This window comes from Zophobas morio, unplaced genomic scaffold (genome assembly GCF_036711695.1).
Source record: "Zophobas morio isolate AGI-343-1 ecotype UQ-CSIRO unplaced genomic scaffold, CSIRO_AGI_Zmor_V1 ptg000029l, whole genome shotgun sequence".
Taxonomy (NCBI): Eukaryota; Metazoa; Arthropoda; class Insecta; order Coleoptera; family Tenebrionidae; genus Zophobas; species Zophobas morio.
Window position 1 is genome coordinate 4,296,372 of NW_026972134.1, and position 17,408 is coordinate 4,313,779.

Genomic DNA, 17,408 nt, shown 5'->3' on the forward strand with positions numbered 1-17,408 from the left:
AACTGTGAAATTAAATTTCTCTCCTACTAGTAGATATTGAATATCGCATTTTGGGTTGCCTATGTAACGCCGTAAGACTGTACCGTAAGTTCATTGTCTTGCCCCACTGGGTTTCTTGACATTTTTATGAAGAAAATAAAAAATTATGTCGATGTCGATCTAAAAAAAAAAATGGGTTAAATGGTAATTCTCTTTTCAGTACTAAGATATCAGTTTGGAAGACAAGTATAACAGTGTACAATAATAGCAGGTATAATACTGCGCACGTACGGAATGGGAGAATGACGTCACTCAGAGAGTAAACACGGGTATTTCACGCGTCTTCTGTAATGTTTTTCTGTCCTTCACGTATTTTTTAGAAAGTTATTATGTGCACGTTATTTTTTACTAGTTTTAATGAAGTTAGAACTATGCGTTGTGCCGTTTTTGGGTGATAATCAATCAAAACATTTTCGAAAACATAAAATTTTATTCGTTTCCAAGTAACAACGTTAGACGGCAGTTATTTCTTGTTGTCCTTCGGACTCTTTTAAAGTAAAAAATACAAGGGTGTGTTCTCAGCAATTTAGTGAAGACGATTTTGAACAAAATTTGCAATATTAAGGTTTGAACTATCTTCCTAAAGAAGGCAAAAAATTAATCTGGAGCTGTAACTTTGTTTTTTGTTCTTAAATATAATTTTTCTGAAGATGTCACATCATCTATATCATTTATAAATATTAAAAATAATATTGGTCCTAAGTAAGAACCCTGTGGAACTCCGGATGTTGGGACAAATGGAGAAGAATGATGATTGTGATATCTTACAACTGTTCCTCGATCAAATAAGTATGACTTTAAGGGTAAATAGAGAATCGATGAAACCATAATGACGTAATTTTTTTAGCAAAATAAAGAAATCTATTGTGTCGAAAGCCTTTTGAAAATCAGTATAATTTACATCTGAGACATATGGAGCAAAACAAGCCAGATTGGTAATTGTAGATCTTTTCTTAACAAACCGAATGCGAACTAATTGAGGAATAAATATATTTATATAAAACTGACTCAAAAATTTTTGCGAAGTTAGACAATAATAGACCTGTAGTTACTAATCTCATTGACATTACCTTTCTTAAACACTGGACTTTCTTCCACATAGAAGGAAATTGTTTCGTAACTATGTCCGGACCTGTGGTCAGTGTTTTTCGAACGTTTTAGGGCTGCGAGAACTGCACATTCAGGAAAACTATTAAGTAATATAAATAGGAGAGTTAGAATTGCCGGATATTTCCATAAACGACGGAACATTGGAAGCAAAATATTCAATATAGAGACTATTAAAGTAATTTGCAAACGCATCAACAATTTCTTGAGGCTCGGAAAGTTCACAATCATTATACAATATACAGCATACATCCAGGGATTCGTGTTTGTCCTTGTCTACTTTGAATAAAAGACCAAAATGCATTTGGATTAGTGATAACATCTGCCTCACTTTTGGAAATAAAATTTTTGTAAGCTGATTCAGACTTTTGGTAGGGGAGCAGTAATATTTAAATGAGTCCTAGTAATATTGAGTTTGATGTTTTTTATACATTTTCCATAATTTAAATAATTTTGTACGTATGCATTCAATTATTTCGAAATTAAACCAAGCAGGATAATTATAAAAAAGACGCTTGCCTTTAACTTTAAATTTGAACACATATTCTTCTAGAATGTTATTTAAAACGCTGTAAAATGCTAGTATGCTTGGTCAACATTATTAAAAGAATTTAAAAAATCTCAGTTTACTGACAGAAGTTCATTGTAGAAAACACGGAAATTCGCTTTTTTGAAATTAAATTGATTATTAGTGACTTTTAAAGAAACATGTTGCGATTTAACCTGAAATTCAATATCAATAGAAAGTGAAGGGTGATGAGCATCTTCCTGTACTAGTGGAAAGTCAGATTTTTCAACTATACATTTAAGATTTTAGAGAAAATAAGATCAAATACATGACCATAACGATTTTTAATACTATTAAACTGATCTAGATTGTGAAAACCCTTGAAATTATTCAAATGTATGGTGTATCGATTGAGCGGATCCATTAAAAACGCAGGCACGTTAAAAGCCCCTGCAATTACCCAGTAAACACAGTTACGTCGTAACGATGTTAATGCCACTTAACTCTGTCTACGATCTTGTTAGCTGTTACATCCCAAACTGCGTACATTTGCTTTCCCTGTGCTATGTAATGTAATCAACAGTGACCCATGCTTGTAACATACTGGTGACATCCACACTGTTTCAGACTAGAGACGTGCTCGCTGGTACATCATCATAACGTTGTGTTAGTATGTCGCTAGATTCTCTATATTGTATGTATCTGTTACGTTTTATTTTAAACGCCAATATAACGTATTAAATGGACATAGACGTTACGTATATATCGCAACATCGTAAACATATGACTCTCAGTATATTTTATTAACATGATCTATGCGATATGAATAGGCATTTCAGAAAATCTAGTTACCATTTAGGGATATGGATATGGAGAGTAAAATTTAGAGCTTACAGTAAATTATTGTTTTATTCAATATTTGAAAAAATATAATATGTAATAAGTAATAAAATATAAAAATTAATATAAATTCATAATATAAATAAATAAATATATATATGATTTCCTAATTCGAAAATAATACAATATAATTTACACTTAAAAAAAGACACAGAAACTATAAACTCTCGTTGTTTTTTCTTTCTTCAGGCGTTGACTAGAATGCCGTAGCCACTCTGAGCAGCGTTGTTCTACTTCTTTTTCTATTGCGGAATGGGTCTTCATTGTAATTTCTTCAAAAATAAAAATTGTAATAATTATATTTATTGCAAAAAAAATACCTTTCATAATATTCATTGTTTTTGTCCCAGCCATTTTGGAATTTTCCTACCGAACAAACAAGCTACAGCAAATTCACTGAATTTTTATTTTTTTTTTAATATACCCCCCACATTGTTCTTTTTCCCATTACCACCTATCTGGGACGATAGCAGTTCCTGAAATAAGAAAAGAAGAAAATATTTTTATGTGTATATATCGAGTGACTCTGAAATAAGTTCGGAAAATAAAACCACAACATCACGAAGTAGAGAAAATTTTAAGTAATTTCTTTTATCTAGTCCTAATTCAGGGGAAAAAATATCAAGATCTACACCTCATTCAGTGCCATTTGTTTTCATCTAAGCAACACACAGCAAAAATAAAGAAAAAATTTAGTCACAATGGAAACTGAATAAATCATTGCCGTATGATTTACATTTAACAAGATGTTCCGTATTTGTTTCTTGAAACTGGAGCAGCAATTTAATTACTTTGAATCCGTGTGACAATTAAAGGTTTTTTTTTCCGAATTTATTTGGAAGTCACCGCGTATGTATAACATACACGGTGCTTCACTATAAGACTTTTCTGCAACCCACTATGTATGTAACGTGTTAAGCGAAATGTGTCATGTTTAGTAGGTGACTAAAAAGTGTTATAGTATTACAGGCATCTACCTGTATATAATATCCAAAATTATGTTATATGTAAGTACATATAAATATATTTAGTCCAGTCATTTTAGCATAAAAAAAGGGATCAACCTCGGAATGAGAGACAATAAGCTGAATTTTTGTATACGCCTTAATTTTGGCGTTCTAAAAGTTGTCTCAAAAGTCTCATAAAATCTCGTGTCTGCGTCGTAAGTTATTCAAGGTCAAAGGTCAAGATAAACAGTTTTTTGCAATTATCTCAGTTTCTATTGCTCCAATGATGTTAACAATTATTATCATAATTGTAGAGCACAAAATTTGGAACAAATTTGATTTGAAATATTTTTTCATTCGCTCAATCGTTTTTGAGATAGAGGACAGTGAGCGCGCAGCGCTCGTCCATACGTACTGTAATGCAATCAACCGTGAATATCTGTGAATACTACCTTGAATTTTGAATAATTTGTATTATTGATCAATTAATACATTGTATTTAATAACATTTTACATATTTTCAATATATTCATAGAATAATACTTACCTACTTTGTGTAATTAAAAACTCATTTAATGAAATATTTATTGTATATCTCAATTTATTTATATCTTTAAAATGTGTAAGTTTTTAAATACTTATTTTTCTATCATGATTATAACTGGAAGGTCTGGAAACAACAATTCAGGGCACCGAAGATGACGACGATGAAACAGAAATTCCCGAACGTCCAGAAGATGACGGTGAAGAAGAAGAAAATTGATACTTTTGTTCTTTAAATTATTAAAAATTTATAGATTTTCACTGCAATTCAATTTCAATCGTAAGAAATGTACAGCTGCTGAATAAAGATAAAATTAAAATATATTAACTCGTTTTACTTCCTTAAAATTTACTTTGAAAAAATTAATATAACTTTAAGATATATAATAATCTAACCTAAGATATACCTACAATAAATATGTCATTTAAAGAGTTTTTAATTACACAAAGTAGGTAAGTATCATTAAATAAATGTATTGAAAATATGCAAAATGTTATTAAATGCAATGTATTAACTGATAAATAATACAAATTTTTCAAAATTCAAGGTAGTATTCACAGATATTCACGGTTGATTGCATTACAGTATGTATGGATGAACGCTGCGCGCCCACTGCCCTCTATCTCAAAAACGATTAAGTGTATAAAAAAATGTTTCAAATAAAATTTGTCCCAAATTTTGTGCTCTACAATTATGATAATAAGTGTTAACATCATTAGAGCAATAGAAACCGAGATAATCGCAAAATAATGTTTTTCTTGACCTTTGACCTTGAATAACTTACGACGCAGACACGAGATTTTATGAGACTTTTGAGACAACTTTTAGAACGCTAAAATGAAGGTATATACGAAAATTCAGCTTATTATCTCTCATTCCGAGGTTGATCGCTAATTTGAATGGACTAATTGTATTTTTTTAACTTACAAAGAAACCTGCTTGTTGTAGTAGGCAGAGATAATCTTCTAATTCCTCAAAATTTGGTTACTTGTGGTCTTGGCGGCATATCTTCTATTACTGTTTTCTTTTTGATTTGTCACATTTGATGACGTTTTCATATTGGAGATTTGTTCACTCGTTTCCTTTAGAATTTCTTTTATTTCGCACATATTTTTTGTATTTGTTTCAAGTCTAGAGTAAAATTATGTTCATTAGCACCTAGTTCATAAAAAATTGCAGTAACATACCTTTGCAACATGTTATGGCAAAGCGCCTCACTCTCAAAAACCATCACCGTAAGTTCTTCAAAATCAGCGGGAGTATCTTCAGTGATTAATGGTGGTATTTCCAGCTTGTCTGAAAAAACTGTTGTTGTTATTTACGTACAGTTATCAAAAACAACAGAAGCATGTAAAAATTAAAATGATTACTTCATTAGAATTATATTAACTTACCTAGTGTAAATTCAACCCACGCTGAATGGCACAATTTCACAAAACTGCATTAAAAATGAAGTGAGTTACGGATTCACGACAAAGTTCGGTGGTTGTAAACGAAATGGCTAAATGGAATTCGACAGCTTCACTGTGAGTGTGAAGTGCAATAACCATAAATGCGGAAAAAAGGGATCGTCCGACTCATAGACAAACCAAACCAACAAAGGTCCGACTGCACCCCCCAAACATCTGGTGGATAGTAAATGCAGAAGTTGAGCGTTATTTTTTCATTAGATAAAATAAATTTAATAAAATCAAAATTAACCACTCTCTAGGATTGATCATTTCAAGTTAATTAACAAATTCAATTCTTTTGATTTATGCGATCGTCTGTTAGACTTGATGAAGTCGTATCTTTTTGGTAGAACGCAGTTTGAAATCTGTAAAGGATTTAAATCAGTAGAAATAAATACAACATCAGGCGTTCCTCAAGGATCAGTTCTTGGACCTCTTTTGTTTATCCTTTTTATTAATGACATAACATCTTCATTGGAAAGTCGTTGTTTACTATATGCGGACGACATAAAAATATTTATGAGAGGTGTTATACTATTAAGGGTTTGGGAATAATTTTCGACTATAAATTTACCTTTGTTGATCACATCAACGCAACTGTGGCCAATGCTTACGAAACCTATGCCTTCATCTCTAGAAACTGTAAAGATTTTTGTAATGTAAGTACTCGTATTAGACTGTTTTATTCCTCAATTAGTTCGAAATTGGAATATGGTGTGTTAGTGTGGTATCCAGTTTATGATGTGCATTGCGAATGCAAAGAAACTTTCTTAAATTTTTAGCATATACAGGGTCGCCAGAATGTATGGAAACGGTTAAATAGCTTGAGAACCAACTGTACAAATCAACTGAAATCAGGTATAGGGGTACAAGAAGTTGTACTCTAATTATTTGTCAAAAAAATGTTTTTTGCTTAATTTATTTTCGAGATGTAAGGCCAACAACTGTTGAAGTGCAGAAGCATGCTATGCGCATATTCCAAGTGACTTTTTAATATTACAAAATTTTGTTATTACGTCATCAACATTTTAGCAAGGACATGTATATCAATTTGAATGGGTGCAGTGTAGTACTAATAATAACAATACTGTATACTCAAATCTTTGGAAAATTACGGTGAGCCATTCCTGAATTGATCAATACAACAAATTAACTCAATCATTAATTTTTTTGAGTCATCCTGAATAAGTAAAACAAAAAAATATGAAAGTACCTATTGATTAATCAAAAGTATAGATTCATAATATTTTGCATATTTTGGACAAAATAATATAATTCTATTCCACAGAATTTTCTTCATTACTTTTGTGGAGGGTAAAAGCGGATAAATTTTGATTAACGAGTGTTACATTCTTGATCATATTTAAAGTGATAGATGGATAGATATGTTTTGTTAGTTTTGTAATTGCTTATTATTATATAAAAAGTAGTAACAACCGTATTTAATTATAATTCCGTCTGTCCCAAATTAAGTGTCCGATTTGGAAGCAAATTTTGTTCCAAATTTTCGATTTCTCAAAAATGACTTTTATTATAAGGAGAAAATCTATTTTAATTGAAGAATTATTATTACAACAAATATAACATTTTATATCACTGGTGTCTCTTTTCCCTCATTTCGCAAGTGATTTAAATGAATTGAATATACAATTTACATATATGTATATGTAACGATAAAATTGTAAACAATTTGCCAGACGGAAGTAAATTTTCGGTAAATTTAAAGCATTTCAAAAAATCTCACGGTAATTTAATGCGGAGTTTGTCAGTTTGACCACCAAACAACTCTAACTTAGCGGATTAGTTCGACCATCACTGATAACTAGGATTAGGGTGGAGATTACTGACCAATTCGACCACCACTGAAAGTAAGGATTAGGCGAGAGACATAAAAATTGTTGTATATATAGTGTCTCAGATACTACAAGGTTATATGGCTGTTGTAAAATTATGATGGGCGAAAACAATGGAGCAGTTAATAAGGCAAACCCACAATTGTAAATTGTGTTTGTGTTGGTTTAATGCACCAAAAATGTTTAAACGGATTACCCAGCGGCAGATATTGCGGTGGCAATATATTGAGACAAATCCTTGATTTATGAAGCTAGGATTTAGCCGGTAACCAGCCGCACAAAAGGAATTATAACATCTCATTATTATGGTTAGTGGGGCCATATAAGCTTGTAGTATCTGAGACACTAAACAATGATTCATTAATTTCTTGTTTATTGATATATTTTGGGCTCCATTTATTGTAATCCGAAGATATAATATGTTGTTACCAGAGTCCAGGTTCCGTGTTCACTTTGGTTTTCTGAATGCAGATTTCCACGTAGAGTAATAAACGTGTGTGAATCATTTCATTCTAGGTTAAATTCTTCATTTCATGGAAATTGACTGTGTATCGCAGGAAATTGACGAATTTGTCGGAAAAGTTATATCATGTTACACTTTTGTAAAAATGTTTCTTATATATTTGCTTACTCTGTAAGTTTCGCTTCTTTTGTCTAAATGTATAATAAACGTATTTGCAACCATCTTCCCCCGTTTATTAGTCCTCTTATTTACAGTAAAAACCATTTGGTTGCAACTGGCAAAAATTTTATGCGAATAATCCCTTAATGGTGTGGTGCTTCCGAACCATAGTGATAAAGCATGCGGAGCCCTTGACAAGTCATTTTACGTACAGAAGAGTACTTCGGTTTTATTCTTGCAATGACAAATAGAGAAAATTCAGGTATAGTCTCCGAAATACTACAAAGTAAAATGGCCCCACTAAACTTAATAATGGAGTGTTATACAGTAAAACCTCTCCACAACGGACATCCGGGAATTTCAAATTGTCCGCTGTAGAGAGCTGTCCGCTGTCAAGAGGTTTCAAGACAAGAACTAAAGCAAGCACTACAATCAATTTATTGTTTATTGCTACATACCTATTATTTCTTTATTATATGTAAGTAATCATATTTTTTCTTTTTTAATATTTCTGCAATTTGCGTTTTACCAACGGCGAATTTTTCTAAGAGTCTCCGAATGCTTAATTTAAATTTCTTGGCAGTGTCGATGTGTAATTTCAATTTTTTCACTAATACTTAAAAATGTTCTTTGCTTAGCGGCCATGTTATACACTTTAAACGTAAACATTCAATCAAAAAATTAATGTTTTCTAAGTTCATTCGCACTTGACAAACAATAGTACAACAGCTTTGCTTTTTGGGAAAAACCCATATTTACTATAAACGGTGTGAGATTGAAGGGAATAATGACCTGTTACCGAGATTCTATTGCTCTAATCTATAAATTTTATCGTACGGTCTAATATCGGGATCACCGTACCTGTTACCTGTCCACTGTAAAGAGGTAATTTTACAAGGAAAACATCTATTACGGCCCTGGAAGATTTCACCTGGATAAGGGTAAATCCAATAAATTAATCCTTGCCATTCTACAGTGCTTCCTCTCGTTATTCCCATAAAATTTTTGCCGGGTGCAACCAAATGGTGTTTACTATACTTAATCCCTCATTTCGAACACGGTGGATGAACTTACTGGTATGTTTATGACTTATTAGTGCTGCCCTAGAACAAGACGAGGATCCGAAAGAGATTTTCAACAGGCCCAATGTGTGGAATTGTACATACAAAAAATAAAATTACAATTACCTAATGAGTTTTTGGTACAGTTGTTTGCTACAGGACTACTTAAAGCTTTTTTTTAAGTTTGGAAAATGAGACCGATGAGGGCGAAACCAAAAAAAAAATCGATCTGGGGATTTTTGAGAAAAATCTAAGCTTCTGGTTAGAGATATTGCAGTGACATAGGATGCCAAGCTGTTAAGTTCATAGAATCATAGAATTTTATCGTTAAGTTTGTAAACATAATCTCAAAATGTTTGTTAACAACGTTATACGAAATCGGTCTGGTTCGGATTAGTTCTATGTTAGGCCACACTTTCGAATTTTCTCAAGATGGAGATAACTAAATATAAAGTTTGTATTTAGGAAAAACTTAAATAATAACTGATAGTAGATAAAATTCGATTAGATCTAGAGATTACCGTTTTAAATTTATTTGGATGTACATACTTACATTTATTTACGTGTTTAAGTGATAAGTTTCTGAGCGTGTGGTTCATTCATTATTAACGTTTTCCATGTTTTCTTTAGTCGTCAGTGAGGTGTGAACTGTGAAAGAGAAAATGTGATGTTAAGCTGACATAAAAATATTTTAATTAGTAAGTAGACTTCATTGAACTAAAAACTTATCATCGGAGTCCTAGCAAAATATAAAACGATTAGCTACATGGAAGCGATCACTGCAATTGTAACCTCGAAATGAGTGCAAAATTGCATAAACCTTGAATTGACATCAACGCAAAATTTAAAGGAGATATCAACATTTCAAGTTTGATAAACACAAACAGCAAAGTTTACACTGAATGCTTTTGAAGCATGATACCACTCCTTCAAGTGTGTAGATTGTTGCGTGGATGTTCTAGGTCTTGTGTATCTAATAAAATATAGTTTGGTATTTATTAAACTTTATCCTCTTCTAATGTTGTTGTTTAAAATTTTATTTGGGAACCACAAAATGGGAAACAATTAAGTAAACTTTACTGAAGATAGGTACTTTTTTATTACATAAAATGTTTTCCTGCAAAGGGAAGAAAACGGAAGAGGCGTAAATAATATCGAACCAGATTTTGGTTTGAGATTTACTAGTGACAACTACTTTATAGTAAAAATAATAATATATTTATTCCTCAACAGTTTCTCTGTTGCAGGACAAGTACTACTAAAAGTGTAGGTACACATTCAAGGCAACTTAATGACATAACTTAATGTTTATAGCTAAGAACACACATATTGTTCAATATTGATACTTCATTTTTTAATGTTTGCAAATTTTGATTACTATTATTTATGGGGTTAGTCACGAGATAGTCCGTAATGACTCTGTGATAATGAGATGGTGCCCCGTCCTGCTGAAACCACAGCTCAAGTCGAAGGTTGAGAGGACCATTTTCTTATAAGCCCGGAAAATAATTTTCCAACAATTGTCGATACGTGCGTCCCGTTAAGTTGCTTTCGAAAAATTATGGACCAATTACGTAATCTGCAATAATACTAGCCCACATATTTCTGGAATACACATTTTGAAAATGGGCTGTTCTGATCCAGTGTGGGTTATTTTGGGAGTAATAGTGACAATTATGCCGATTAACAACCCTGTTATTGCCAAATCTTGCTTCATCGCTGAACCAAACTTTGAATAAAAAGTTGTTGTCCAACTCTAGTTGACATTGCATAAAATTGCAAAATTATAATCTTCTTGGAAAGTCTTCTTCTTTTAGATTTTGTACTAATGTCACATGGTAAAGGTGGAACTTATACGCTCTCAAAATTTTTGAAACGGAAGATTGAGATATTCCCACCTGTCGTGCTATAAATCTTTGGCTCACATGGGGGTCATTGTCTACGGCTTTAATTACAGGAATTTCATTTTCGACACCAGTAGCGGTAAGTCCTCTATTTCTTGTTTCTTTCGTCCAATTTTGTCTTAACATTTAAAGATTTGGTCGGATGGATATCACTTATCGGGATATCTTCTTTCGTAGAGATTTGCAGCTGCAACGGCATTTTTCCGCATTCTCCAAAAATCAAGATCATATCAACCCTTTCATCGTTCGTGTTTTTAACCCTCATCTTATCGCAAAGACTAAAAACTCAACGGAGTTCAAAATTGACAAATCGAATTATTGCGAAAGTCAAAATTAACTACTAGGTGACCATGTTTGTACATTTCAGAAAAATAAAATAAAAAAAGAGTGCATCGACCGAGGAACGCACGGATGAGTTTTAACTCTGGGTTCCTCTCTCTTTCTCTCTCTCTCTCTCTCTCTCTCCCTCTCTCTCTCTCTCTCCCAGATTTTTTAACTTTGTTTTCACCTTTTAAGTAAACTTATTCACAAATCTGCAGAAGTTATTTTCTTTCACTAGTTTTCTAGTTTCCAACAAGCAAGAGCTGACCGAAAGGTTAGCAATTAAACAAACACATGTGAAAACATGTGTTTGTTTAATTGCATAACCTGAAAAGTATCTGAAACCGCGAAGACACCTTTAAAATCGCACAACATTCTTTGATCTAGATAATTAATGAACACACGGTGCTTACATTGTAGCAAGAGTTTTTTTGGTGTTAATTTGGAAATATACCTTTCACCCGCCTCATTGTGTTCTCAAATCCTTGCCATGATTTTTGGTTTTCATTTTCACAATTATTAGTTTTATTTATTTTCTTATATCCTTATATCTTTAGTATTCAGCAACGTTTTTTGGATCTAAATGTTCACTATTTCAACTTCTTGTTTAAGCATATTTGGTATTTTTTTCTTATTGTGCTGTAGAAAATTGTTTTTTTTTCTACTACTGCTTTATTTCCTGTTTTTGTCCTTCTTTATCTGTTGTTTCACTTCTGGCAGGTAGTGAACGTTACTATTTTCTGCCTATGTACTTTCACATCTTTAGTGTGGTGAATTTTTCTCGTCGTTTTCTATACAGAATTTTATTGCATAATTTCCTCACCATTGTTGTTTTTCATCTTTCTTTATCTTAATAATAATTACGAGGGCGTTTTTTTAAATGATCTACCTAGCTATGATAATGACGTCACAAAAACGAACGACTTGGCTGTTAAGTAACTGCTAGTGTACTAAGTACTTTGACGTAACTTTGTACGGCTACACAAGATTGGGCAGTGTTGACAGAATTTTTTGTTTCGAAAAATGAGTGAACTTAACTTAGAGCACTGCGCGGATATAAAGTTTCTCACTAAAGAGGGAAATGGTGCGAAAGTTATGCATGTAAGAATGACCCAAGTATACGATACAAACGGTCCATCTTATTTTCAAGTAAAATATTGGTCGAAACAATTTCGATGGGGTCGAGACTCGATTTCGGACGACCCATGATCAGGAAGACCGATTGAGGCAAGAACTGAGGAAACCGTAGGACTCGTCGAAGATTTACTCCTGTTTGATCGACGAATGAAAATCCCAGTGCTTGCAAAAGAAGCTGAAGTCTTTGAAAGTACAATATTCTAGAATATACACGAAGATTTGGGCATGAAAAAAGTGTCTGCTCAATGGATGCTGTATGCTGTTGCACGACAATTGCAGGTTCCACAAGGTTCGCCATGTTCAAGCGATTATCGCAAACCGTGGCTTCAGAGGATTACCGCATCCACCTTACAGCACAAATTTAGCATCATACGACTTCTTTTTGTTCAAACATTTAAAAAAATACTTCACGGGCCGCAAATTTGCCTCAGATGAAGACCTGAAAAGCACAGTAGCATCGTTTTTTGAAGTGCAAACAATTTTTTTTTTTTTTTTTGATGAAATGAACCAGCTGGAGAAACGCTAGCCTAATGTATTAGCATAGACGGTTGTTACGTGGAGAAATAAATTTTTTTGAAGCTTTGTACCCTTTCCTTCATAGTTAGGTAGAAAATTAAAAAAAACGTCCTCGTATTATTGCCTAGTTTTTCGTTTAAATATCTAAATATTATTACACAATGTTCTTATGTCTATAGATTATAAACACATCATATATGTATAAAAAAAATTGATAGAAAGTTGTTCCCACAGAACTTCCCTCTCACCTAAAGTACAATGACACATATCCAGCATTTTTCTTTACACAATTTTGTGTTGACGTCATCAACATTTTTGCAAGGAAACGTATATCAGATTGGATTGGTGCAGTGTAATACTAAAAATAACAGTATTGTATTGCCAAAATTTTCTGGGAAAATGGAGTGAGCCGTTCCTGATTTAACCAATAAAATAAAGTGACTCATTCATTAATTTTTTTGATCTACCTGTTTAAGCAAATCTAAAAAATACGAATGCAATAAAACCACAAGGAAAAACTCATCATTTAGATAGGGCAGAATTCCGCAAAACTTTGCATCAATTTTTTGGGGTTGATAAACAAATACAGGGTCATCAAAATTGATTGAGAGAGTTGGTAAACCTGAACTTGAATAATTTGGTTTATTAAGTTGTATAAAAATATTAGCTGTTAGATTTGAAGTTTCAAATTTCAAAAGTCAGTGGCGTCTTTTTTCGATTTTTTTTTTTTGGTAAAAAATATTGTCAGATTTGAAGTTTCGAATTTTGGATTTGTTCGATTGGGTTTCCTAATAAGCGAGTAGCAATAAGGTATTGGGTACCCATCGACCAAGGCGATTCCTACAAACGTTAAAATCGTTCGCAACTTTGCAAGAAGGTAACTTTCGTATCCGCAACTGATTCAGGTGAGTTCTACAATCAACCCCCAGTTTTCTTGTCACGCCACTGAATTCATTGCCACATAACCTTAAACAAATCTGCCATAAGGTTGACAAACTTCACGGCAAAAACAGGGAGTACCAACTCTCTCAATCAATTTTGATGACTCTGTATATTTTAATTAAAAAGTTACCATGCTTACAAAAACTTCGAAAAGTCTGCAGGTTTTCAAAGTATTCAGTTTTGCAATGCTTGATTTAATGAATAAAATAAATTGACTCAGTCATCAATCTAAAAAATATTAAAGCAATGATAAATCACTCACATTTGCACATTTAAGATAGGATTTACTCATCAAAATTTTGAGCTGACGCCATCAATTGTTTGGACTGGACAAGCAAATATATTTTGATTAAAAATTTATCATGCTTATTATAACTGTAAATCATCTGCAAGATTTCAAAGCATTAGGTTTTGCAGATTCAAAATTAAATTGTAAAATGTTGTTTAATAATTTTAATTTTTTTTCCCAAAAATTTGGTCAAAACCAACACGGCTTCATCAATTACATGTGTAGGACTATGTCATTGTATACAATTTAAACCTCATTTGCTATGTACAATTTTGAAGTGACGTCATCACATTATTGGTAGGGATGATTAGACAAATTTTGGTTAGCGTTTTACCATTTACATGTTATGTCTAATAAAAATAAAAAAGAAATGCAAGTAATATCAGTAAATTATTTCTCGATTAGCCTGATATGCAACTCTGCTTAAAGTTTTTGAGCCTTATATATATGTTTGTAAATTACCTGCAGAAATAGTAATTTCGTTGCTCAAGCGTTAATTCGAAGCTTTTTATAATGAACCTGTAGGTCGATTCTAGTATAATGCAATTTCTCTTCAGTAAATTGACTGATATGATATGATTTGACTGCTGTCGTCTACCTATAGTCACTATAATTTTAATGAATTTTGTGAAGATTTCAGTTATTTCATGTTTCTTAAAAATAAATTAAAATTGAACACATATTTATATCTACTCTTTTAGATAACGGCAACAATTCTCTTTCATATTTTTCGTTGCATGTGGTGTTACAAAGAGCTGTGTTATTGTGTATTACATACCATAAAAATATCTTAATTGTTACAGGAACAATGGACTTTAAAGAATGGATGAAATCGCCTTATTCCTATTTCCTGGTTGTGTATTCATGTATTGTAACAATAGTAATGATGATACTGTTTATTTATGTGATTAAGTTAAAAATTGATTCGACCGATAGGACAGCAGAATCAGTAAAGAAGAAGAAGAAGAAGAATGTGTTGAAAGCTGACACCAAGTTCAGCAACCAAGGATGTGCAGACATGGACAAACTCGAAGATCTAGAAGAGCTAAATGACATAGTTGTAGATAATAATTACAATGATGACATGAGTTCCCGTCATCTGTATCGAACTAAATCATGTCCACTCCGTTCATTTGAACGTAGAAGAATCAGTGAATACGATGCAGTTGCATGTAGTTCGAAGTATAAGTTTGACACTAATCCTCCACTTGTTCATCATTCCGAAGAAGTGACTGGTTCTATGATAGACAGAGCAAATCCTTGTGATGAAATTTTGAGAGATGTAAGTACTGCGCTGTTCATAGCCCACAGTCATACCTCAAGTAGTGATGTTTATCAAAGTGTTGCAAGACAACTTTTGAACCTAATTAAAGTGAAAAAACCTAGTTTGTACGAAACAATTCAATGTGACGCCTCTAGACACACCTATGACAAGATAGACTACGCAAAAATGTCGAATATAAATCTGAAATCTGAAAGCGATTCCTCGACTGAGAGTATTTATGGAACATATATTCCTCCTGCAAGTCACAAATCTGTTGAGGTGGAGGGTTCGAACGAATTTTCTGGAAATCAAAGATCCAGTCCTTTAGACGTTGAAAGGGAAGAATGTTTTCAAGATCCTTCAGAAGATGAAAATTACCAGAGCCTCCTTACCTAAAGGTATGTGGAAAAAAAATAATTACTTCCAAGCTGCCGCTGAATCAAAACATTTGTTATTATTATTGGTGGTCTTAATTGTTACATTGGGGTCAGTTACTATAACTATTTACATTGTTAACAAGATAAGCATAATTTTACGATTTGCAGTTTTATTAGATTGACTGTTATCTGTGTTCAAAGACTTCACACTCCCCAGTAAGAAGTGTTGAGAGGAAACGTTTTATTTTACTGTACTGTACTCATTAATTTCTTGCTAATAAAACGAAATGATAAATAATGTCTCACGGTGTGGGTGCCTAAGCTAAGGAAGTATTGCAATAGTGTCCATAGGGCGACTGGCCACTTTCATGTTTTCTCAGTGTTACATGACCACTACAGAACGAAAAAGTAGGTCTCGCGTTTCCGTCTGTTGTCTGTGTTTACTTTAAGTAAAAAGATGTTCTCCGAAACTACAGAACCGATTGTTGTCAAATTTTATGTGTACGTTAAGAATACATATAGTTGATAAATAATAAAAATTTGTCGCATCATCTCCACCATCAATGGTATCACATCATTTACAAAATTTGCGATAGTAAAATCCAGTTTACAGAAGCTTAATTAAATATTTGACTGCGATTAAATTTTTAACACGGTGTTAAAGTACCACGTGCCCGACTAAATGTGTCGTTAAATTCGTGATAAGTTGATAACTTAATCTCAGTTAAAATATTGTATATATAAACTGGCCCTGTTATTTAAATTTTATGATTTAACATACTCTTGCATTTGTGGTTTATGTATCCGTGTTGAAGTTTTGCCATAGACTTCATTTTTGAGTTGAACTGGAATTGACAGTAAGCAGAGACAAAAAGACAATAAAAATCAAGAAAAGTTTTCTGAAACATTACAAAATTGGAGAAGATTTTCTCGACATATAAAAATTTCATTTTTTATTTTTTTATCAGATTTTTAGTGAAAACGATTAAATTCTTTCATTCACTATTAATTAGGTATCAATTATAAAATTGCAGTTATTAAGCATGAAACTGTTGCAAGATTTTTAGAGTTACTGGTTTGAACATTGAGATCCTACGAGAATTTGCAAGCTTGGATGAAAAGTGTTCCGACAATTGCAAGTCGACTGCATTTATATATATTTTGCGAAAGATTAATGTTTTGATAATGTTATAGGTATCTAAATATTTTTTTCTTATTCTTATTTATTTCGTTTAATGTAGCCGGTGCTGAAATCACGGCATATTATTGATTTGCTGTTTTTAATTTCGGTTATCTTACTGTGCAGCGATTGTATATTTCTTTGAATTTAATATATCGGACAATGGCACCACTTAATTGGTTCATGATTCCCAAATGCGAGCAAATACACAAATAAACGTTTCCTCATAACAGTTCATTAAAGAGAGACATGTATTTGCGCACACTATCTCTGTCAGTATGGAAAATGCAACAATGAATTTTTTCCTTTCTGAGTTTGATGTCACAAATATAATTTCTAGAAGAGTTCTAACCAGTGTTTATGCGCCCAGTAAAAACACAAATACACTGATAGTAACTATAATTTATTGTAGCAATTACACATTCATCTTCATTGCTTCCAGATCG

The 17,408-nt window shown here is 32.4% G+C and overlaps 1 protein-coding gene and 1 long non-coding RNA gene across 3 annotated transcripts in view; one reads left to right on the forward strand and one right to left on the reverse strand.

The window, feature by feature from the left end:
- Positions 1–2,729: 2,729 nt before the first annotated feature.
- On the reverse strand, positions 2,730–5,081 carry LOC135137194 (uncharacterized). Its single transcript, XR_010281782.1, has 3 exons — positions 4,973–5,081; positions 2,875–3,030; positions 2,730–2,826 (listed from the first exon to the last, which is right to left on the reverse strand). It is a non-coding gene; the product is annotated as an uncharacterized LOC135137194 (long non-coding RNA).
- A 4,523-nt stretch (positions 5,082–9,604) lies between these two features.
- Positions 9,605–17,408, forward strand: part of LOC135137733 (uncharacterized) — a 30,166-nt gene continuing 22,362 nt past the window's right edge. Inside the window, exons 1-2 of one of the 2 annotated variants that reach the window (XM_064067459.1) lie at positions 9,605–9,730; positions 14,945–15,803. In XM_064067459.1, the coding sequence (XP_063923529.1) occupies positions 14,950–15,801 (852 nt within the window). In that variant the 5' untranslated portion in view covers positions 9,605–9,730; positions 14,945–14,949 and the 3' untranslated portion in view covers positions 15,802–15,803. The remainder of the gene's footprint in view (positions 9,731–14,944; positions 15,804–17,408) is intronic. The other variant, XM_064067463.1, reaches the window with a different exon arrangement.